At 35.0% G+C, this 24,342-nt stretch overlaps 1 protein-coding gene across 1 annotated transcript in view; it reads left to right on the plus strand.

The window, feature by feature from the left end:
• Window positions 1–24,342, plus strand: part of KTN1 (kinectin 1) — a 100,036-nt gene that overhangs the window by 51,287 nt on the left and 24,407 nt on the right. The window contains exons 12-29 of the mRNA XM_090270915.1: window positions 2,717–2,785; window positions 4,575–4,612; window positions 5,291–5,381; window positions 5,757–5,825; window positions 6,297–6,334; window positions 6,485–6,566; window positions 7,380–7,448; window positions 14,628–14,662; window positions 15,080–15,170; window positions 15,824–15,892; window positions 16,488–16,525; window positions 17,199–17,289; window positions 17,430–17,498; window positions 18,606–18,643; window positions 19,250–19,340; window positions 19,418–19,486; window positions 20,387–20,424; window positions 22,831–22,921. Coding sequence (XP_090127041.1) covers window positions 2,717–2,785; window positions 4,575–4,612; window positions 5,291–5,381; window positions 5,757–5,825; window positions 6,297–6,334; window positions 6,485–6,566; window positions 7,380–7,448; window positions 14,628–14,662; window positions 15,080–15,170; window positions 15,824–15,892; window positions 16,488–16,525; window positions 17,199–17,289; window positions 17,430–17,498; window positions 18,606–18,643; window positions 19,250–19,340; window positions 19,418–19,486; window positions 20,387–20,424; window positions 22,831–22,921 — 1,176 coding nt within the window. The remainder of the gene's footprint in view (window positions 1–2,716; window positions 2,786–4,574; window positions 4,613–5,290; window positions 5,382–5,756; window positions 5,826–6,296; window positions 6,335–6,484; window positions 6,567–7,379; window positions 7,449–14,627; window positions 14,663–15,079; window positions 15,171–15,823; window positions 15,893–16,487; window positions 16,526–17,198; window positions 17,290–17,429; window positions 17,499–18,605; window positions 18,644–19,249; window positions 19,341–19,417; window positions 19,487–20,386; window positions 20,425–22,830; window positions 22,922–24,342) is intronic.

Raw genomic sequence — 24,342 nt, forward strand, 5'->3', positions numbered from 1 at the left:
TGATGTTTTAAAATGGTGCTTGACTTCTGGTCAAGATGGTGGCATAGGTAACCACAGCTGTCCTCCTTGTACAACCAAATAAAAAACACAACTAAAATATAGAACAACCATCATTCAGAAGAGTCAGAAATCGAGTTGAATGGAAGTCTGCCAACTGCGGAATTAAAGAAATGACATCCGTTCAGACTGGTAGGAGGGGCGGAGATGCAGAATGGGCTGATTCTACATCCACGTGTGGTGGATAAAAATTAGGGAGGGAAATCTCAGGAGTGAGGAGTCCCAGTCCCACACCAAGCCCCCAGCCCAGGGTTCCTGTGCCAGGGAGATAAGTCCCCATAACTTCTGGCTGCAAAAACGAGTGGGGATTGAGTTGGTGAAGAAACTGCTGGAGTTCCAAGCACTTCCTCCTAAAAGAAACCACACACAGACTTACTCAGACTCATTCCCTTTGAGCCCCAGCACTGAGGCAGCAGCGTGAAAAGCACCAGTGGCATACAGGGAGGAACTGAAGTGTTTAGCATTAAGGCAAGAGCTGGGCGACAACTTTCTTCCAGGCAGAAAGGCAGAAAGTAGTGATTGTCCCTTTCCTGAGCCCTCCCCTGACAGAGCCAGAGAGCGGTCAGACAGGTGCCATATCTGAGATTTCATCAATCTGGCTTGTACTGTTTGCCCTGCCCAGGAGATCCCCTGAGGCTTTATCCCACTCAATTTATGTACTCACTCAAGCTGTTAACAGAGACTTATCCATATGAATGCTGGTCTTGGCTCGTGCTTCACAACTTCCTAAATCCTCTTAAGCAGCAGCCAGCTACAGTGAGCCCCCAGTTCCTGTACCTCTGCTCAGTGGCTGCAGGCCCAGCACTAGCAGCAGCCAGCCTAGGTTCACAGCTTGGCCTCGCCTGGGAATCTCCAAGCCTAGCCCAAGAAGAAGACATCTCAGGTTGCTTTATGGCTTATGCATGGCGGCTCTGGGCATAACACTGGTGGGGGCTAACCTTGGCCTGTGCCACCCAGGAAACCCCAGAGCTGGCGCACTTAGTGGATAACAACAGACCACATTGGAGCTCTGCCACCCTGCCCCTGCACAGCTGATCCTCCATGGAGGGTGCAGGTTGGTGGTCCGTGGTCACAGCTGGTCCTTGCAGCTGACCTGCTTGGGTAAACTTCTCCCATTTACCTGCCAACAGCAGTCAAGTTTCAATTACAAGAGGAGGGTGTGCTTAGGCCATGTGAAGGGCATACCTTGAGTACCCAGCTTCGGTGATAGGGGATGCTATGCCACTGGACTCTATAGGACACCTACTAAATTAGGCCATGCTAACAGGACAGGGAGTCATAGCAGCCCTCCCTAATACATAGAAACAAACACAGGGAGGCTGCCAAAATGAGACAAACATGGCCCAGATGAAAGAACAGAACAAAACTCTAGAAAAAGAAATAAAATGGAGATAAGCAGTCTGTCGGACGCAGAGTTCAGAACACTGGTCATAAGGATACTCGAGGAACTTAGGACTTCAACATCATAAAAAAGATCCAGTCAGAAACAAAGGTTACATTAATTGAAGTAAGAACAATTTACAGGAAACAACAGTAGAGGGGATGAAGCTGAGAGTCAAATCAGTGATTTGGAACGTAAGGAAGCAAAAAGCAGCCAATCAGTACAAGAAGAAAAAAGAATCCAATAAAACAAGGATAGTGTAAGCAGCCTCTGGGACAACTTCAAGGGTTCCAACATTTGCATTATAGGGGTGCCAGGAGGAGAAGAGAAAGAGCAAGAAATTGGAAATTATTTGAAAAAGCAATGAAAGAAAACTTTTCTAATTTGGTGAAGGAAGTAGACATGCAAGTCTAGGAATCACAGAAAGTCCCAAACAAGATGGATGTAAAGAGGCGCACTCCAAGACACATCATAATTAAAATGCCGAAGGTTGAAGATAAAGAGAGATGCCTAAAAGCAGCAAGAGAGATTAATTTACAAAGGAGTTTCCAGAAGACTGCTGATTTCTCAAAAGAAACTTTGCAGGCTAGAAGGGATTGGCAAGAAATACTCAGTCATGCAAAGCAGGGACCTACAGTTAGGATTGCTCTACTCAGCAAAGATACTTAGTATCAAAAGGCCGATAAAGAGCTTCCCAGATAAGAAAAAACAAACCAAGTTCATCATCACCAAACCATTATTATATGAAATGTTAAAGGGGACTTATTTGAGAAAAAGATCAAAATTATGAACAATAAAATGGAAATAAATACATATCTATCAACAATTGAATCTAAAAAACAAACTAAGCAACAAGGAGAACAGAGACAGAACCTGGATACAGAGAATGTTTTGATAGTTGACAGATGGGAGAGGGTATAAGGGAATTGAGTGAAAGGGGATTAAGAAGTATAGATAGGTAGTTTACAGAATAGCCATGGGGATGTAAAGCACAGTATAGGAAATGGAGTAGCCAAAGAACTTATACGCATGACCCATGAACATGAACAATGGTGTGGAGGGGTTGGGGGTACTGAGTGGAGGGAGTAAAGGGGGAGAAATTCTGACAATTGTAATAGTACAATCAATAAAATTAATTAAAAAATAAAATGATGCCTTTTGGAATCTAAGAATGCCTTTTTAAAGATAAACACAGCTACTTCATTATGTTCATATGCATTGGTATATTTGTTAACAGCACTCTTTCCCCCTCTTCCTTTTGGTTGCTATTTATGAAAGGATATTTTGGAGCAGAACGAAGCTTTGAAGGCTCAAATTCAACAATTCCATTCCCAGATAGCAGCCCAGGTAATGGTGCTTTCTTTTCTTTTCTTTTTTTAAAAATTATTTATTTATTTGTTTATTTATTTATTTATTTTTAGAGAGAAGGGAAAGGAGAAAGAGAGGGAGAGAAACATCACTGTGTGGTTGCCTCTCACTTGCATCCCCAGCTGGGGACCTGATGTGCAACCTAGTCATGTGCCCTGACTGGGAATCAAACCAGTGACACTTGGCTCGCAGGCCGATGCTCAGTCCACTGAGCCACAGCAGCCAAGACTAATGGTGCTTTCTTATTGCTGATCATTACTAATAGCTTCCTAGCTGTGTAACTAATCATCTGAGTGCCTGTTCAATATTGAGCAATAGTTTAGTAGTTGGGAGAATCAACATTGATAATCCTGAGTGCTGAACACTCATAATTACATATATTATAAATCCAAATCCAGCTAACTGAGAGGTGGGTTAGAGTTTTTGCTATAGGAGGAAAAAATGTCCTCAATTTTGTCACAAAAGAGCAGGAATTGGCCAAATGGTGTCAAGAATAGTATTTATGTATTAGAAGTGCTTATTAATAATGACTAGCCATAGCCCTGGCTAGTGTGGCTCAGTGGATTGAGCACTGGCTTGCAAACCAAAGGGTCGCAGGTTTGATTCCCAGTCAGGGCACATGCCTGGGTTGCAGGCCAAGCCCCCAGTTGGGAGCGTGAGAGGCAACCACACATTGATGTTTCTCTCCCTCTCTTTCTCTCTCCCTTCCCCTCTCTAAAAATAAATAAATAAAATCTTAAAAGAAAAATGACTAGCCATAAGTGAAAATTGTATATGCCCTCAGGTGGTAGGAGTATGTTAACCATGATTCTCATATGTGTGCAAAGGATTATTTTAAGATTTATATTTCATTTTAGTGAGTGGGAAAACCTTCCACAGTTTCGCAGGTTGTATTTACAAGACCTATTTTTCTTTGGCAGCATTTTTATGGCACATGATAGATAGGTAGATATAGATCTAGTTTTTAAGACTGTAAATAATACAACATTCAGAAAAAAAGAAAAATAACTTCTGAGTACTTGTTTCCATAATATACATTTTGTGAATTTTAATTCTTCAACTTTATAATTCTAAAAATTGGTTGTATAAGAAGAATTAGCTTAGAATACAATTCACCTTTTTGTATAAAAAGTAGGTCCAACATTAAAAACTTGTTTTTAAGGTAGGCAAATTTAAAGTTCCAGAACTTTGAGATAGCAATTTTTTTTTTCCAGTTGCTTTCTTTGTAGAAGCTATAGTCTGAAGTTAATTGGGAAGGATTACTTAATATAGGAAAGGATGTTTGTGTGTTTATGGATGTGTACGTATATGTAAATTATCAATTCAAATGGGATTGAAATCTTAAGTTATTAGCTAAAAGGTAGCTCTAGAAAATATATTGGGAATTAAATACTTATAGGATGCTTTAAGTACCTTTTAAAAAGTAAAGATGAACATAGGTAATGCCAAAAAAACTTAATTCTTACCTTAATCCTGAACCGTGTCATTTCATATTGGACATTGTTACTTAGGCAGAAGCACAGAGATGAAAAATGGACTTTGTGGCTGTTTTTCCTGTTTTGTTGCTTTGTTGGTTGTCGGTGATCAAATTTGCCTTCAAAATAATAGCTATTATTTATTGCACACTCATCATGGGCAAGATGCTGCCTTAACAACTTTATATACATTAATTAATTTTAACTTTTAAAGCTCTGTTGTGATGATTATTGTACAACTTTTAAATTTTGTCTTACATGCTTTTATGTTGACACTTGTTTTTCTTTCTTAGACCTCTGCTTCAGTTTTAGCAGAAGAATTACATAAAGTGTAAGCTTGCCTTTCTACATTTCTGTTACAGTTGCTTAGTCACCATTAACAGATAACTGTTAGATTTAACACTGATGATTAATTTTATATTCTAACTTGTTCAGTAGACTCTCAATAGATTTGGAGCAACTTTTGATCCCCCCTCCGCCCCCAGTGATTTGGTTCCTGGAAAGGTTATGCATATTCTGTGTGTTCATGTGTTCATATAAAAAAAAGTTGGGGAATTTTTTTTTCATTTGGGGAGCAGTTACGTGGGGGAGAGATTTGTGATTTGAAACCAGTGGAAGTAAATTAGTTTTTGTGTCCAATAAGTAGTTGCAGGTCTCTGTATTTAACTATATGGTGGTGCCCAAAACAAAGTTGTGATATTTTTTGTGTTGTCTAATTGAGCTCAGAAGCCCTAAAATAAGGTTTTGACATTGCCAGGCTTGTAAATTAAGAAAAAAATTACTTCTTTGACCTCAGGTTTTAAATAGAGGTAGGTATTTTAAGGAGCCGTAGTAATGCATATGGCAGTTATTCCTAAACTGAAAGGAGCTAAAAAAATGGAAGGTGCATTTATGTGAGATACTACTAAAGTAAGGATGACCATATTTAAGGCTTTTTTGTTTTTATCCTTTGATTTGTGGTTTGACTTCTAAGTGTTTATTGAATGTACAAATGTATTTCCTGTTAAAGGATTGCAGAAAAGGATAAGCAGATAAAACAGACTGAAGATTCTTTAGCAAATGAACACGATCATTTAACAAGTAAAGAGGAGGAACTTAAGGTACAGTAATTATTATAAATGGCTGCAGTATTTTAAAGGCATTGAATTATCCTAACCTTGCAATCAACACACATGTCTATGAAGAATGGGAAAATACTCTAGAATTCATTTGAAAAGTATCTCTTTTTCTAAACTACAAAATCATTTTTAGCCATCTAAAAGGAAAATTTTAAAAGTTATTTTCTTACGTGATATAATTTACAATAATTTGGGAAATATGCTAAACAACAGGAATTGATGATTTCTCTTTCTAATTTAAGAAATTGTAACTTGAGAGTTTTGCTTTGAGACCTTTGCTTAAGTGGAAAAGAGTTTTACAACTTCAAAGTCAGTTATATTAAGTATTTCTAATTCTATTTTTCCTTCTTGTTCTAGGATATACAGAATATGAATTTTTTATTAAAAGCTGAAGTACAAAAATTACAGGCCCGGGCAAATGAACAGGTAGGTCTTTATTGCTTTTGAGCATTTACCCTAGATTTTCAGTTCACTTACACTTATTTTTATTGGTATTGCAAGCCCTAATTTTACTTGTGTACGGCAGCATGGTATGTTGTTGAAATCCTATTCCATTTCACACTACTCTCGCAACCCCCTTAGATATTAACTATTTTCATGTCGAAATCAATGTTTGATCCAGTGAATTGACTGCTCCTGAGATACCAGAGGAACAGTTGAAACACTCTTACTGTGCTGATATGTTTTAGCTTTCTGCCATTTAATTTAAAAAAGATATATCTTTTTATTAGGATAAACGTTGATCAATGAGAAGTACAAAATATTGGACAGCAAAAAGTATGATACATGTACTGCTTTCACTCTACACCAAATATATGAAAATCTAAAACTAAGTAAAAGAATAGTTTAGATTGCTTCCTGAGAAATGATATAATTCTCATCTCATTCTAAATACAGGCTGCTGCAGCACATGAACTGGAGAAGATGCAAAAAAGGTGATTAATGTATTGTACGTGGAGCTGTTCATACATTTATATCCAAGTATAATTACAGAAAATATTGCTGCTTATAACTGATAGTTGTGCACATAATTTATGTAAACTTTCTGAATATGTAAAATATTTAATTGATGTTTTCCTCCATAGTGTTCACGTTAAGGATGATAAAATAAGATTGCTTGAAGAGCAGCTACAATGTGAAATTTCTAACAAAATGGAAGAATTTAAGGTGTGTGATTAAGCTTGTCAACTCAGCTTTTTTGAACAACCTGCTAATAGTTTTCAGTTGAAGTGAATCTAGAAGTACTGCTTTTTATATGTAATGACTCAGAAACAGTGTTTCTCTAGTTCATTTGGTGGCTTATACAGATAGTGAATTTTATCGTAGACTTTTTGCCTAGATTATCTTATCTCTTCTTACAATGGACTTTTGAAATTTATTTTGCCCAAGCCTTTTTTCACAGTTTTCAGTTGGTAGTTTGTGATGGTTTTATCTACCTACCTCCATTGTAGGTGTGTTGCTAGTTTCTGGTTCATGGCCAACCAGTTTGAGTGCTGTAGAGCATTCTGATTGCCAGGGTGCATCTCTGTGTGTGGTATGATTTCCTTTCTTTCCTTTTTTTTTTTTTTTTGCTGTTATTTAATAGGAATCCTGTAAGTACTCACTTAATGAAAGCAGGATTTCCCAAATTCCATTGGCACAGACTATTCAACTCTTTGAAATACACATAAAAACAGTTTCAGCACCATTTGGGCATAACCTGCATGGCTGAATTAGGGGGCTCAGTAGAAATTGTGGTTTTAGAGGTCATTGTACATGTACATGTACTTTATACTAGTAATCTATAGAGTGTTTTCATTGAAGCTGAGAAATGGAGCCATGTGAGATTTGCGTTCTTATATACGTTAGTATATAGTTCATGTGTTACTTTATCAGTACTTAAAACAATAATATGGGCTTGATTTTTTTAAAAACCTATTCAAATAATTGCTTTGTTAACTTTTTCTTAATTAAACAGTAATTTGATATTCTTTCTCACAGATTTTAAGTGACCGAAACAAAGCATTACAATTAGAAGTTCAGAAGCTACAGACTCTTATTTCTGAACAGGTAAGGCTTTCATGAGTTACAAAGTAGAAATATCCAATATATTACAAGGTCTGCTGCTTCTTAAATAGTAACCAACTCATTCATTTTGAGAAATTTTCCTTAAGCGTAGATACCTATTTTAATTGCATTTCTATTGTTCCTGTGCTTATCAAATAGCTAAATTAAGTAAAATAATTTTTCTTCCTAGAGGAAGTTAATGCTAACATGTTTTTATAAGCACCCACCCCAAAAGAAAGAAAAGTGTAATAGGATGGATAAAGAAAAAAACATTTTTAAGTATATTTTCTTGATTATGTTGTTACAGTAGTCCCAATTTTTTTTCCCTTTGTTCCCCTCTACCCAGTACCCTGCTTCCCTCCAGCAGCCCCACCCCCTTAGTTCATGTCCATGGGTCATGCATATAAGCTCTTGGCTTCACCCTTTCCTATATTATTCTTAACTTCCCCCTGTGTATTTTGTACCAACCGATTATGCTTCTTAGTCCCTGCACCATTTCCCCATTTCTCTCCTTTCCTCCTCCCAGCTGATAACCCTCCAAATGATCCCCATACCTATGATTCTCTTCCTGTTATGGTTTGCTTAGTTGGATTTTGTTTTTATGTTTTAGATTCAGTTGTTGATAGTTAAGACTTTGTTGTCATTTTAATGTTCATAATTTTGATCTTTTTCTTAAGTAAGTGCTTTTGACATTTTGTATAATAATAGCTCCTTTAACTTTACCTTGTCTGGGAAGCACTTTATTTGCCCTTCCAATCCAAATGATAGCCTTGCTAGATAGAGTAATCCTGGTTGTAAGTCCTTGCTTTTCATGACCTTGAATACTTCTTGCCAATCCCTTCTTGAAGCCTGCAAAGTTTCTTTTGAGAAATCAGCTGATAGTCTTATAGGCACCCCTTTGTAGGTAACTGTGCTTTTCTCTTTCGGCTTTTAAGATTCTCTCTTTATCTTTCACCTTTGGTATTTTAATTACGATGTGTCTTGGTGTGCTCCTTTTTGGGTCTAGCTTGTTTGGGACTCTGTGCTTCCTGGACTTGTATGTCTATTTCCTTTGCCAAACATGGAGAGTTTTCCTTCATTATTTTCTCACATAAGTTCTCAATTTCTTGCTCTTCCTCTTCTACTTCTGGCAGTGCTATGGTTTGGATGTTGTCACCTTTACAGTTGTCCCAGAGGTTCCTAAGCCTCTCCTCATTTTTTCAATTCTTGTTTCCTCATTCTGTACTGGTTGACTGTTCTTTTCTTCCTTATGTTCCAAACCATTGATTTGAACCCTGGTGTCTTTCCCTTCACCATTGGTTTTATGTGGAGTTTCCTTTGTTTCATTTAGCGTAGCCTTGACTTCTTCCCTTATACGTTTGCCATACTCAAGCATATCTGTCAAGCCTGTGAGCATCTTTATCACCAGTGTTTTGAATTCTGTGTCTGTTAAGTTGTCTGTCTCCTCATTTGTTAGGTTGGCTATCTCCTCGTCACTTAGTTCTCCCACTGGAATCTTGATCTGTTCCCCCATTTGGGCCACACTTCTCTGTCTTCTCATCTTGACAGGCTTCTGTGTTTATTGGCCTCTGTGTCTTAGGTGGAACTGTCACTCCTGTTATTTTGTAAGGGGTGGATCCTTAGGTATTCGTCAGTATAGGGCCACCCATTTCACCACGTTGTGGCACTGTATGTGGGGGAGGGGTCTGAGAGGGAGAAATGCTGCTTGCTCAGCACTCGCCCCTGTTTCAGGCACTTCTCCCACTTTGTATGGGACTAGCGCCTCTCTAGCTGATGCCCCAGCCATAGTTTCCAGAGTGGGTGGGTCTGCAGACGTTCTAAGACCGTGGGGGCCCTTTAAAGAAGTGGATTCTGCTGAGAGACCGACAGTTTCTGCCTCCGTCCCAACCCCCATTGGTTTGTACAATCAAAAGCAATGAGGCTTTATTTTCCCCTGGTGCTGGGCCCATAAGCTGTGTGGTCTTGTTTGGTGCTGGTGCTGGTGCTGGTGATGGTGATGGTGATGGTGATGGTGCTGGAGCTGGTGCTGGGAGTGCTCCCCAGGTGTCCCTCCCTACTTTTTAAAACATGTGACTGCACTTTCTGTTGGCCTTCTGCTGCCACAGCTCCTGCCACCACCACACTATACCCTCTCCGCCCCGGCTCCACCCCTCCTACCTGTCTGGATGAGTATTTCTTCTTTATATCTTTGTTGGACTTCCATGCAGCTGGATTTTCTGGAACTTCTAGTTGTCTCTAGTTTTGAGGTAGTTTTGTTCCTTCTTAGTTGTGGAGGAAGATGCAGCATGTTTGTCTATGCCTCCATCTTGGCCGGAAATCAGAAAAATTTTAAAGCCATTTTGGTACATTTGACTCCCAGGATATAAAAGTCTTTAGACTTGGAGCCTCACTTTCTCTAAGGCAGCATGGTTTCTTAAAAACAAATGAATTTGAGCCCTAATACCAACACTTCAAGCAGTGGTTGACCAAATTATTTAACCTTTCTGAAACCTCTCCTTCCAACTCTTTCATATTTTATTTACATCATAAACTTGGTAGAATTAAATGGTAAGTTTATGTATAGGGCTTAGCCTAGTACTTTGTATGTAGCAGGCATCTTAAACCTTAATGTCTTTCCTTTAGGATATTTATTTATTCTACCTCATTTTCAGCCCCTACTACCATCATACTTTTTTAAATATTTATAGCAAGCCATCAAAACTGTGGCATCCTGAATAAGCATGGCTGCATAAACTATAGAGACCCAGGCAACATCCATTTTATGCCTGTTTCTAAGACTTGTCTTCATACTGTTCTACACAGCTCTTCAAATTTCAGTTTTTAAAAATATTCTAGAAAGAGAAGCTTTGCATGTGTTTGTAATAATGTTAAATTTTCAGAATGTACTTTATTAGAAGCTGAAATGTAAATTATTACAAACAATAGCACTTCCCTCACCAGGTATGTGCTTTTTTATTTTAAAATTCACATTTATGCAGGTATTGAATTGGTATAAGTAGCTGTGCCAAATACTGAAAAGTATTTTGTTAACATCTGTTTACTTGTCAAGAAGTAATACACTTATTTTTCTCCTCCTTACAGTTGATATTAAGTGCTTTGGTTACTTTGTATATTCTTTACCCTTGCAAACTAAAGGTAATAGATGAGAAAATTCTGAACAGATGATATTTAGTGCAGGAATATGACTTAATTCCTCCATAATCCTAAAGTGGTATTAAATCTTAATCTTATCTCACTTTATTATGGTATAGTTTATAAGAGATACAATATTTCAATTATAAGTTTTTCTACTTCTTTTTAAAAATTTAATCTTTATTGTGTTTTTTTCTTTTCCATTACCATTAGTTCTAATTCTTAATTTATCATCTGTCTCTGAAGTCTGGTTGTATTTTATAGTCTCTGGTTACAGTTTAGTTGGCAGCATTTAAAATTTTTAGTGCTACCTGAAATACCAGTTGTGAGATGCAATATCAGTGACTTGGATTAGATTAAATATGATAGGTGTTTTTTGGTTGTGTTCATTCTTACCCAGAAAAGCAGAATGTATTTTTTGTGAGTTGGTTATCAGAGATTCTGAAACACCTATTTCAATATATACAGTTTTTAACTTTCTAAAATTAACTTCATGGGAGATAACAAATGACAAGAAACTTCTGAATCTGTCCTAAAATTCCAATCTTAAAGGTGCTGGTAACTCCTACTTAGGTTTAAACAGAAAACCTGAATTTTTAAAAACCTTTTAACTTTCATTCTGTACTAAAAATGGTATTCTCTATCATTAGACTGAGTAAAACCACTAGCCTTAAATTTTTCTTTTTCTTAAAGTTAATATGATGCCCTAAAACTTGTCATTTTAGTATCTTATGTCAACTATCACATGTAGAAGTTAATAATAAAAAAGTTAATATTTTTTAAACTCCTCTGATGTCTCCCTTAGTCATTCTTTTACCTGCTGTGAGGTTTCTATGTACTTTTAAATATTGTTAAAGTAACAACATTTAGCATGAGATTGATTTTTTAAATGAATAATAGTTTTATAAAGTTTTATAAATAGTCCACAGAATAAAATTTCAGTCACTTTTTTTTATTTTTACTTAATGATTTGATAAGAGTGGCAACTCATTCTTTGGTACTAATTTAAGATTTGCTCTTTGGTAATTAGAATTTATCTCTTGTTCTGAAACTTTCTTTAAAAAGAAATGTTGTAAAAGGCATGTGAGTGCGGTGGTGTGTTTTTGCTTGCAGTTGTGACTTTCACCTGTCTCATCGTGGCACACCAAAGAACCGTCTGTTGGACTTTTTCTCTGGTCAATTTTATTGCTCCTGGTAATGAAAGAAAAGATAAAGATTAGTATAATTTTTTTTTTTTTCCATTTCTGCCTTTCTTTAACTCCTTCCTACTCAGCGGTCAGAATTCCAAGTGACAGTTAAGAGATGAACAGTTCAGTTAGGTAGAAAAAATTTAGTCCTTTTGCCCCATGGATTTATATCCTAGAGGAAAAGTTTGAATTTATTGAAGCAGAAGCCAACAATGGTACCAGGTTGTTGTTGTTTCTTGAGGCGTAGAAAACAGAAAGACAACAAGTCCCAGGTAAGGTAATCTGTTAATACACTAGAGAAGAGAATGCTCCATTTGGATGTCAACCTGTGGATAGATAATCAGATAGATCAGTTAGAAAATCTCGTTTATTCTTAATAAAATAAAACTTTTGGGAGGGTGGGGGTTCTTAGGTGTCTTTTTTTGAAAAATGTTGGTTAGCCCGCCATGTTTATTGAGCGCCCACTGTGTGCCCAGCGCCGTTGGGACACTGAGCCCCAGCCCTGCCCTCTGGGAGCTCACAGTTCAGCCAGCTGGGCCCAGAGAAAGCAGTGGGGCAGGGAGGTTTTCTGTTGGTGGTGGTGGTGTTGTTAAGCATTGACTTTAGCAAAGGAGCAACATTACTTTATTCTAGTAGATTTCTAAGATTCAGTGATTAAGATTATTAAGTAATAAAAAACTGTGGGAGTAGGAAGTTTTTTTCTCTTTGCTGTACTTTCTGGTTGTATTTTATTACAGATGAGTTCTTTATTATATGAGATGTAGTTTTGAAAATCATGTAGGGAGGAAAAAATTGGATTGTATTAGACCAATAATATAAAGTAAAATGTTGGATAGATGCTAAGCTGGGTCAGTTTTGTGCATTTGACTATTGAATGAGCAATTGACCAAGAGTATTGTTAAACTGACCTTGTTTAAGGAACTGTCACTTCATTAAACATTTACTAATGAGTGTATGTTAGGAACTTTGTTACATGCTGAGGCTACAGAGATGACTGAGACTTGGTTCCTATCTCAAGAATATGGTTTAGTGTGGAGATGGAGATATAGCACAGGAAAGTGATGAGTAAAATTCTCGAACTGTGTGTTTAGGTTAGGAGGAGGAGATAATGAATTCTGTTGGAAGGAGAGTGAGGGTGAGAGTGGGCAGGGAAGAAGGGACAGCTAAACCTGATTTTGAAAAATGGCCATGAGTGTGCCAAACATCTAAGAAGCAATCCAGTCCGAGGGGATCCAGTGTTAAATGTCATGGTGGTATATGGTAACATTGGTATGTTCAGAGCATATTGTAGAAGTGCAAAGTATGAGGTGTAAGGAGTAGAGTCACTAGGGCCTGATCATGAACTCTTTGCTGTGTAAAACTATGAACTTGACTTAGCATGTAAGTATGCCACTGAAGAGTGCTGCAGGAATGAGTAAGAGTTTTGTCTGGCATTTAAGGTAGATTACTCTGATGACAGTGCAGTGTTTGAATTTATATAGTGACAAAGTATGTAAGACTAAAAATAAAATACATCTAAATGGTTAAAGTGCAGATAACTCGAATTAATAGTATTATCTTTTTTAAAATTGAGCTTTAATTGACACATTATATTAATTTCAGGTGTACAACATAATGATTTGATATTTTTTATATTGTGTAATGATCACTATAAGTGTAATTAGCATCCACCACCATATGTAGTTACAAGTTTTGTGTTGTCTTTATGTGAGATGGTATTCATCAGAAATAAAGATGGACAAAAACCATCTTGATGAAAGATTTGTAAACTTATTGGATGATTTATTTTTCAGAGTTTGTAAACCTGATTTAATATACTCATGAAAGCTCCTGTCTCCTTTCTGATGATAGAAAAAAATTTTTCCATTTGGAAATTCTCCTTATACGCCTCACAAAATAATCCTTATGGATTAGAGGCAGCGGTAAGAATTAGGCTATTGTGGTAGCTGAGACTAGTGAAGCTGAGAGCCTAACCTAGGGCATAGAAGAAAAGTGGGTGAATTTTAGGGTTTGGATTTGGCAATGGAAAAATAAATAGTTATGTGAAAAATGGTTGTAATAACATTGGGAAAAAATATATATAAGAAACTAGTGAAATTAGGAGAGAGCAGGTAGGGATGGGTGGGAGACAGTGTTCAAGGAAAAAGACCTTCAAACTGTTTTGTTAGGGTGCTTAGCTGCCTGAAGGAAGGCCTGGAAATGCTGAGGGGAAGTGCTGCTTCTGGACACACAATAAATTATGACTATGGGGACTTTTGTGTGTATGGGGGATGGCAGTGGGGGCCAATGGCTGGGGTCAGCAGGGGTCATCCTGCTTCACAAGGAGGATGTATGTGTTCATGTGATGCTTCTGCAGTTTATAATCAGTTTTATATATTGGTTTGGATGGTGGTCATAAAACATCTATGTGTTTGCCTATGTAAATGTTATACCTTAGTTTTAAAAGTTAAATATATCTACTTATAAAAAGAAAGAACAAAGCCTTCTTCCTGGCCTGTGAGGCCTTAGAACCCTTCATTTTTTAATATCTGAAGAACTGAATTTATTAATGTAAAGGACGTGAGACAAATTCCCTTCTTATTCTTAAGACTTTCTTTTGTAGTAATTAAAAAATTATTTATAAAATACTAATTCATTTTGCTAGCCCATTTGATAATTCATCTTTTTTCTCTCTTATGTAGCTGCTTCTCTTCTGTCTTGTTTGGTAAATTCTTTAATTATTAGCAGTCTTCAAATATGGATCATCTTCCTAAATATTGGATTTAATTAAAACTAAACAATTTTCATAGAATTCTATTTATAAACTAGTTTCACCCAATGCGAACTTGGTAAATTAAACTCTTTTTGGTGATTTTTATTTTAGCCTAATAAAGATGTTGTGGAACAAATGGAAAAATGGTAAGAGTTAAAAATTTTCTTTTTATATTTTAAGGTCTCACTTCTACCAAATTTGAGATAACAGAATTATTAACTATATTAGTTTAGATTCTTAAAATTCTTTTTGTACTTCATAATGGATGAGAGTGGTATGCTACTGAGAAATTTAATTTGGGATTATATTAGGTTTGTGGGTGTTGTATGTGGAAATGATTTATTTGTTTAGGTTAGCATGTAAACATGCACTACTTGAACACATTTTACGTATTGGTAAAGAAGTATCCTTAGACCATAATCAATGATTCTCAGAAATATTTCTAGAGTTAAATTTTATAAGGAACGATGGACACAGAAGTTAGTCCATGTAAAGTATTTAAGAATGTCATTCATTTACCTTGTAAAATAGTTGATACATATGTTTTAAATTTATAATTACAGCATTCAAGAAAAAGATGAGAAGTTGAAGACTGTGGAAGAATTACTTGAAACTGGACTTATTCAGGTGGCCACTAAAGAAGAGGAACTGAATGTAAAGCACTTTTAGATTTGTTTTTTTTGTGATTATTCACTGAAGGTTTCACTGTAATTTGTGTAAGGTTTTTCCCATAGCTTTTAAACTGCATTTTATGGCATGATTTTTTAAATTAGATTTAAGATTTTATTAGAAATACAAAAATGCGTAATTGATTGTAGCATTCACTGCCTTAATGATGTAGATATTATTGTTATGGTTTGTAAAATGTGCTTCCCCACCTCCACCCATGCGCAAATGATAATCAGTGATAACTAGCAGACTTTATAAATTCATGAAATAGTATTGGAGGCCAGAGAAAGGAGAGACTCCAGTTCTATTTGATGATTATCATTAACTAACTTGAGTAGGGTAGACAGGGTGCCGGAAGAAATAACTTAAAAAGATGTATTTGAGTTTAGCGTGACAACTGGTATGCTATGTGGTTGTGAGGTTGTGGAAACGTAAGTAGAAATACTTGTGGGGATAATTAAAAATACTTGGTTAGCTCTAGAAGTTGTAGAATTGTAGACTTGGGGAAGAAGTGAGATTTCTGGCCTTCCAGAGAGAAAAAGAAGCAGCTAAAGAAAAACTGGAAGCTAATGTATTGTGAAGCTAGCTATTTTTTTCAGAAAATAAAAGTATGTTCTGCTTATGTGTCTTTGAAAAAGGCAATAAGAACAGAAAATTCATCTTTGACAAAAGAGGTTCAAGACTTAAAGGCTAAGCAAAATGATCAGGTAACGTATTAGATCTTGCAACCATTTTCTTATATTCAAACATAGCAAGGATGTATTGTTCATTCCTCCCTTCTCCAAGGTGGAATTCGTCAATTGTAGTTTTAATCTGTAAATGATTAGTGACTTGCATGACAGTAATAGAGGTAGCAATTTCTTGGGTGCTGACTGTATCTCAAGTACTCTACCTAGGAGGTCTACATTGCTTCGTACAACAGTGATAAAAGGTTTTGAGTATACAAATAGAAAGTGAGACTCATTTAAATAATGGTAGAAGACGCTACCTGAAACTAGGTAATTATTTTAATTGACCTTTCTCTCTTATCTGGTTAGAATTATTAATTCAATGAGTTTAGCATTTATGTCTTAATTTTTCTCTTGACCTACACTTACCACAAGTAGCCTTAAAGCTGCTTACTTTCAAAGTGCTTCTCATTTTTATAATTTGACATTAAAATTCAGTAAGAATTAATTCCTGGGTTTACTTTTCCCATTTGGATTTTGGTATAGAGGAAAATTTAAGGATTAACATATTTTCTATTTCTGACACATTTATATTTTGAGCAAATGATTAACTAGGATGCCTTCCTATTTCCAGGTTTCTTTTGCATCTCTAGTTGAAGAACTTAAGAAAGTGTAAGTGATGACATTATTAAACTGGTCTACCTCTTTTGGTCCATTTTCTTAGTGCTGATAAATCTTGTTTTATATGCAATTGAGATAGTTGATGTATGTTAGTTTACCTTTCGCTCTAGATTTTTTATTGATGGAGTGAGCTGTGCTTTCCACGCTACAGTGTGATTGTTAAAATATTTATTTCCATAATTGCTTCCACTTATTTTCTTAACTTATGACATTGAATTGTTAATTTTCTGTTTCTGTGGTAAGGACTATTAAATAATAGGTTTTATTGGATAAGGAGATAAGTTCCTTGCTTGTGGCTTCCTTCTGAGATGACTAAAGTTTGATGCCATGATTGTGTGTTAGTTCTGTCACAGCTTTTGTAGCCCTAAACTCCAGTATTGTTGAGGGGAACTTGATTCTCCCTACTGTTCTTCAGGGTATAAATCTTGTATTCTCTGAACCTTCGAAGCCTGTCACCAGCTTCTTGTGTGCATAGGCTTCAGCCACCTGGTAGCTACTGATTATTTCTAGAAGGAGCTTTAAGTATTATTTCCCCTTATGTCTGGTATGTTGCTATTTTACTTAAAATGGGAGAGTTCATTTGGTGAGCTTTTTCATGATTTGGTACTGTTCTTAGTTGTGATTATTTCCATTCAAGTTTAATACTGCATTTCTTTATCTTAAGAATTCATGATAAAGATGGAAAGATCAAGTCTGTGGAAGAGCTTCTGGAAGCTGAACTTCTCAAAGTTGCTAATAAGGAGAAAACTATTCAGGTATTGTGAGAGAGAAAGCTTTTTTTCTTGTTTATCAACTAGTAAATACCATTTAATTTCATGTGTTTGTCTGTACATTGCATTTTATGTCAATTTCTGTGTTTCCATTGTCCAATCTTGTCTGTTTTGTCATTGTCAAGGATTTGAAACAGGAAATAGAGGCTCTAAAAGAAGAAATAGGAAATACCCAGCTTGAAAAGGCTCAACAGGTAAAAATCACAGAGCCATAGCATGGCAGATATATTAGTGTATGTGTATTTATGAGCTATTTGGTTTTTTTCTTGTCACTTGGAGAAAAACTACTAGTAGTGTGATATAAGTATATTGGATTACACGCTTTTTTTTTTTTGCCTGATTTGAGGAAGTGCTCTTGATATTTTAATCAGTATGTCTTTGAATTGTTAAAAGATTCTTTTTAAGAAAATTTTCTGTATTAATGTTTCATTTTAGTTTGCCAAGTTAAAACACAAAACACTTCGGTAAATCTTTTTTAAACTTTTTTTTTTTTAAACTGCATGGACTGTAATGTTTTGTTATAGAATATGTATTGCTCACTGTTTGCCTTTAGAACAAAGTACAGATTTCATTGGTAGATTTCAGAGATAGAAAAGATTACTGGAAATAGATGGGTTTCGGTGAATTTAATAAGTTTATTGAAAAAAAGGTGAGATTGCATGGAAGAGATGATTCATTCATTCATTCATTCATCAGATTCATTCAGCAATATTGAGTTCTTGTCAAAGCACTATGTTAGTGGTTGAAGATAACGTGTTGAGCGAAATGGGGTGTGATGAAAGATAAAACTCCTAAATATGTTTAGATTGAGGGGTCAGGAAAGTCTCCTCCTGAGGAACTGACATCTAAGCCAAGATTTAAAGGGACTGTGTGAGATAAAAGATACTTTTAAACTGTATGATAAGAAAAGGAGATTAAAGAGGGACAGCGTGGAGTGCTGCTGAGTAGCTGGCCTTGAAGACTGGGGAAGAAGAGCTCTGAAATGGTAGGGAGGTGTGTGGACAGTTCAGTGTTCTAATTTTCACAATCACAGAAGTATCACATTATTTCGACTTCTTATTCATAACTATAGTCCTTACCACCACCTGTCCTCCTACCTCACATTTTTAATTCGTTACTCTTATTGTCATTGGAGTCAAGAGATGATAAAATCAAAACATGTTTCATTTTGGCATGGACAATTCAGCTAGGATCTTTGTAATTTGGAATATATCTATTTTAAAGTTTATCATAAAACTTTAATATGGTTAGTTGAAAGGATTAAGAATTGCTTTTTTTCCTGCTTTTTCTTTGTGTTTCAGTTATCTGTCACTTCTCAAGTTCAGGAGCTTCAGAACTTGTAAGTCCCATTTCTTTCATATATTTAATATCTTTTCAACAAGTTAAATTTAATTATAATGCAAATCATAGCTTCTTTTTGTTATATTGCAAGTAATATTTTAGGGGATATCAAATTATATCTCAAATAGACTTCAAGGTCTTAAGTTTTCATTAGGATTTAACCTGTAGGTTTTTTGATGGGAATAAATGGGAAATTTTATTTTTCATGATTTATAATGTGAATATGACCTTAAATTGAGATGATGCTCTTTGTCCATTTTAATAGCCACTGTGAAAGTGGCCATATATTTCATACCAAACCAGTTGTAATAAGCTGTCTATATTTATATTGACTTAAACAACTTGAGAAGGGGTGAAAGTGGAGCTACCCTAATTTATTTAATACCTGGATCTGTAGTGATAGGTATATTTAATCATTTTATGCTTCTTCCTTTGATATCTCTAAACTCTTGATGGCTTTATACTTAAAATATTTACTTTTAATTTATTTTAATTAGTTTGGACTATAAATAAAACCTAAAATATTCTTTTGCAGTCTCCACTATTTTTCCTTTGTATAGTCCTGTGACATTTTCATTGATAGTTCATTTTAACTTATTGTCAGATTAAAAGGAAAGGAGGAACAGATGAATACCATGAAGACTGTTTTAGAAGAGAAGGAGAAAGATCTAATCAACAGAGGGAAATGGTTACAGGTGAGAAGATAAAAAGAAGAGTAAGCAACTTTGTTTATACTTGAATATCAGTTCAATTCACACCTATTCTTTTTTAGGATCTTCAAGAAGAAAATGAATCTTTAAAAGCTCATGTTCAGGAGGTAACACAGCATAACTTGAAAGAGGTATAGTATAAACATATTACCAGCATATTACATAAAAATGAGAAATATTTACTGCATTAGAAAGCAAAGAAGGTACTAAATTCTCTGAATTTCTTTGCTTTAAAAATTATTATTGTAAAACGTATAGACACAGACAACAGTGTGGTTGGTGTACCAGAGGGAAGGGAGTGTGGGGGTCATAAAGGGTAAAGGGTGTCAAATATATAGTGACGGAACATGTGACTTTGAGTGGTGGGCACACAATGCATATACAGCTGATGTAATAGGGTAGTACACTCAAAGCCTATGTAATCTTATTAACCAATGTCACCCCAATTTAATTGAAAAATATTGGTAGGTATCATGACATTACTAATGTGGAATCAGAAAGTTGTTTAATTCAATATTGATTAATAAAGATGTCTTTTTAACATTTAAAAAAATTATTGTTGTACGATAGGTTTGTTGTTGATAAAATAAGTTGACTTTTATCCCTGTCAAGTCTGTTTGTGCCTGATTTGTCAGCCTAAGCCCAAAGCAGTTTCTATCCTTGCATTTTCAGGTGGACTCTTAAGCTCATCCTTAAGTGTCTGTGTTTAATTGGTGTATTAATATGTAATCCTTTTAAGAAATGGGTATTAAAAATTAAGTTAAAACTTTGTAATTTTCAATTAATTTTTCTGTAAACTTAAAACTGCTCTAAAAAATCTGATAATTAAAAAAATAAAAGCAAAACCTAAAAAAAAAGAAAAAAATTAAGTTGAAGAAAATTTATTGTTTTGTTTTATAAATGGCACAATCTTAAATTTATCACATATAATTATGTTTTTATATTATTGGTGAGGTAGTCTATATATGTATGTATGTTATAGTACCTGATCTTTTTAATGTTAGAATTAAAAATGTGGATCTGTTTCGTAGGCATGTTCTGCATCACAATTTGAAGAACTTGAGACAGTGTAAGTATATTTTTAGACAGCATTTTAAAGAGAAAGTTCTCATTTTCCAGAACGTGCTTGAATATTTTAATGAGTTTCTTCGAAATCATTAATTTTCTTGTTAAGTAGGAATTGTAGTTCAGAGACACCTAATCAAAGTCTCTGTTTGGTGTAATAAAACATGGGCGCTCGTAGTGCTTTCAGATACCTGGAGACTGTCCTTCCCCAACCCTCCAAACCCATTTTCTGAAATAGTCTTCTGTTTAGTATAGACTGGTTTTAAGTTTAAAACAAAAACAAAAACAAAGTATGCAATTATTGTAAAGAAGTTAGAATTATTTCAAATTAAAATTATTTTAGTATTTGGAAGAATAATATCTTTGAATTAACCAGATGATAATTTTAATTATGATCTTGATAATGGATATTTACTCTTTTAAAAGTAACTTGTTTATTGGGGAAAATGACATCTGCTGTTGTCAGTTATGCTGTGCATAGTAGTAAAAATGTTGCATCTGATTAGCATAGGAGGTATCAGTCTTTGTAATGTGCACCTTAGAAAATTTTTAATCCTATAAAGTCTGTTCTCTTAAGCTAAATCAGTTTACAGTGCTGAAAAGGGTACCTGGTCTTTTATCTTTTTGGTCCCCTATAGAATTACCTTTAAGAGATTTTGCTCTGATGTGATGTCATCAGTCTTTACTAATGTTTAAGAAGTGACCTAATAATCTGCGTCTTTAGAAGTAAGATATTGAGGATATATATTAGGTCATTGTCTTCAGGAAGACAAAGGAGATGTCTCTGTTGGCACTAAGAGTGCTCATTTGTACAACTAATTGTCTTGTGGACCTTGTGTAACTGTCTAGGTGCTTTTGTCACATTTGCTAATAGATTAGAGATATATTTGAGGCCTATTTGTAACAGGTATACAGGTCTTTAAAGTATGTAATTTTAGATTTCTTTCTACCTCACATTTAAAAAATAAATTAACAATATTTTGTAGGGGAAGCAGTTTTAGGTTTACATAAAAAATTGAGAGAAAACTATAAACTTCTCATATACCCCCCTCTACAATATCCCTTATTATTTACATCTTGTATTCGTGTGGTACATTTGTTACAATTGATTAACCAATATTGATATATTGTTATTAACTAAAGTCCGTAGTTTCCATTAGGGTTCATTCTTTGTCTTATATGTTCTATGGGTGTTGAGGAATGTATAAAAACATGTATCCATTATTACAGTATCATAAAAAATAGTTTTGCTGTCCTAAAAATCTCTTGTGCTCCCCCTATCCCTCCCTCCCTCCTACCCTTCCTCCCTACCTTCCTCCCCCAAGTATTTGGCAACCTCTGATCTTTTCATGGTTTCCATAATTTTGCCTTTTCCAGAAATGTCATATAATTTGAATTATACAGTATGTAGCCTTTTCAGATTAGCTTCTTTCACTTAATAATATGCATTTAAGATTTCCTGTTTCTTTTCAGTTTTTAATCCTGCTCTTTGTGTATGCCTTTTTCCATTTTTCAAGTAAACCTATAAATATGTTGAAATTCTAGACTAAGGTGGGATAAAAATAACATTCAACTCAGCAACTATTGGAAAGCCTATTTTGTGCCCTTGGGCAGTAGGAATATTGAAATGTCTAAAATGTGTTTCTGTCTGAGGAAATATATAGTTAGATAATTTAATATAGTTAAATGCTAGAGAGGTCTGTGTTTAGGGTAACAAAGGCAAGTGGCATTCACTTGGTCTTTATTCACACACACACACCCACACACACATACGTGTCCCTCGCTATATTGCAGTTCACTTATCGCGGCTTCACTGTATCACAGGATTTTAAAAAATATTATATTTAATTATTTATCACGGATTTTTTGCTATATTGCGGGATTTTGAGATTTTGCGGTACTGTATACGTATGTTGTTAAAGTTCTATAGGTTTAAGAGTGTAGAATAAATTTAAGGTTCCTACTTCACAGGGGGTTCTGGAACGTAATACCCGTAATAAGTGAGGGAATACTGTATATATTTATTTTATACATATATAGAGAGAGTAATACATATCTGTGTTGGATTAGGGAGAACCAGATTAAGTTTTATGTAGCATCTCTTCAGTACAAAGGGTTTGGAGCGAAATTGTAGGGTCCTCTAATTATGGCTTTTATTTTAGACTTTCCTCCTAGATAAAGCCATGCTTGCTTAAGAACTGTTAAGTATGAAATAAATTGTAGCAATTTTAGGATGTACTTGACTTTGAGTTGAATAATTCTGGAAATAATTGTCTCTTAAAACAAATTAATAAGTTGGTGTAATATGGAAAGAAAGCTGGTAGGCATTGTTTCTGTTTTTTTATCTTAACAGATGATAGTATAGTCTGGTTGTCCTTTTTTTATGTGTATAACTTTGTAAAAATTCTAGGTTGAAAGAAAAGGAAAATGAAATGAAGAGAGTGGAAAGCATGCTGAAAGAGAGGGAGAGTGATCTTTCTAGCAAAACAAAGCTGCTACAGGTGAATATGTTTACTTAAAATTAATTGTGTGAATTATTGTCTTTGCATGTTTTTGAAACAATTTTAAACTACTACAAAAGAAAATAGAATACAGAATGACTCTCCCTCCCACCCAGCTACTGGGTCTCATTCTTCAAAGATGCCTTACTTTCACTTGTTTATCTTTTGAGAAGGTGCCCATGCACATGTATGTATACTTGTTTTTTATATTTAACCATGCATACTTGGGTGTATTGCTCCCTTTCCCCAGTTAATGTTTTGAGATCTTTTCACGGAAACACTTTTTCAGTCTTTTCCTTTTAATGGCTTCATGGTATTTTATTTTATGGTTGTATCATCCTAGTTTATGGATACCTATATTATTTACAGTTGTGTTTCTTGTTACAACAATTCGACAATGAATATCCTTGTACACACATTTTCAATACTTCTGTTAGTGTATCTACCTAAAATTTCTAGAAGTGAAACTGGGGGTCAGAGGTTTCGGCAGTTTTTTAAATTTCCTTTTTGAAAGAGGTGGTTTAAGTAGAAAATTAGTACATCCTCACCTTCATATAGTTAACATTGAAAGTACTTTCAGAACATTCGTTTGACATGCTAGCAAATTTTAGATGCTTACATTGTCTCTGACTACTCACACTCCCATTTCATACTGCAGGTGTTGGTTCTGTTACATTCGTTCTCCCTCCCAAGCAGACACATTTTAGATTTGTTAGAAAATACTAGATTATCCTCCAAAAGTCTTTTTACTAATTTACATTTCCACCAGCTGAAGGCCATTTCCTTTTCATCCTCTCCAACACTGACAGGGATGAAAACATATGGTATTATGCTTGGTAGGTGGTCAGATTGTGAGAGAAGTTAAGCACTCTTCCATTGTATATAAATTGGCCTTTAATTTTTCCCTTATTTTTTCACCAGGTTAACTTTTTATTACTGATTTGTAAGATATCTTTTTTAACATAAGGGTAATTGATCTCGTATGTGAGGTGATTTGTTTGCTTACTTTTTTTTTACTTCATTTGTGTTTTTTTCCCTTCTTTTGGAAATTTAAAACTTGTATGTATGCCACTGTAAGTAATTTTTTGAGTTTTAAGTCTTGGGATGAAAGGTATCTCTCATGTTATGATCATAAAAACATTTTCACATGTTTCTTCTAATACATTTATGATTTATTTTTTGTTTAGATGTTTTATCCTCATGTACTTCGAGTAAGTTATGAGAACAACATTTCAACTTAAAAAAAAGAAAGCTAGCCACATTACTAAATAATCCATTATTATTTAACTGTAGTAGTTCTGCCACCCAGGGGACATTTAGCAGTAAAATCTGGAGACATTTTTGATTGCCACAGCTTGTGGAGGTGGAGGGCTGCTATTGCACCTAGTGGATGAAGACCATGGTTACTGCTGAACATCCTA

The sequence above is a fragment of the Furipterus horrens genome, unplaced genomic scaffold (assembly GCF_987537825.1).
Source record: "Furipterus horrens unplaced genomic scaffold, mFurHor1.1.pri manual_scaffold_3, whole genome shotgun sequence".
NCBI classification, from domain to species: Eukaryota; Metazoa; Chordata; class Mammalia; order Chiroptera; family Furipteridae; genus Furipterus; species Furipterus horrens.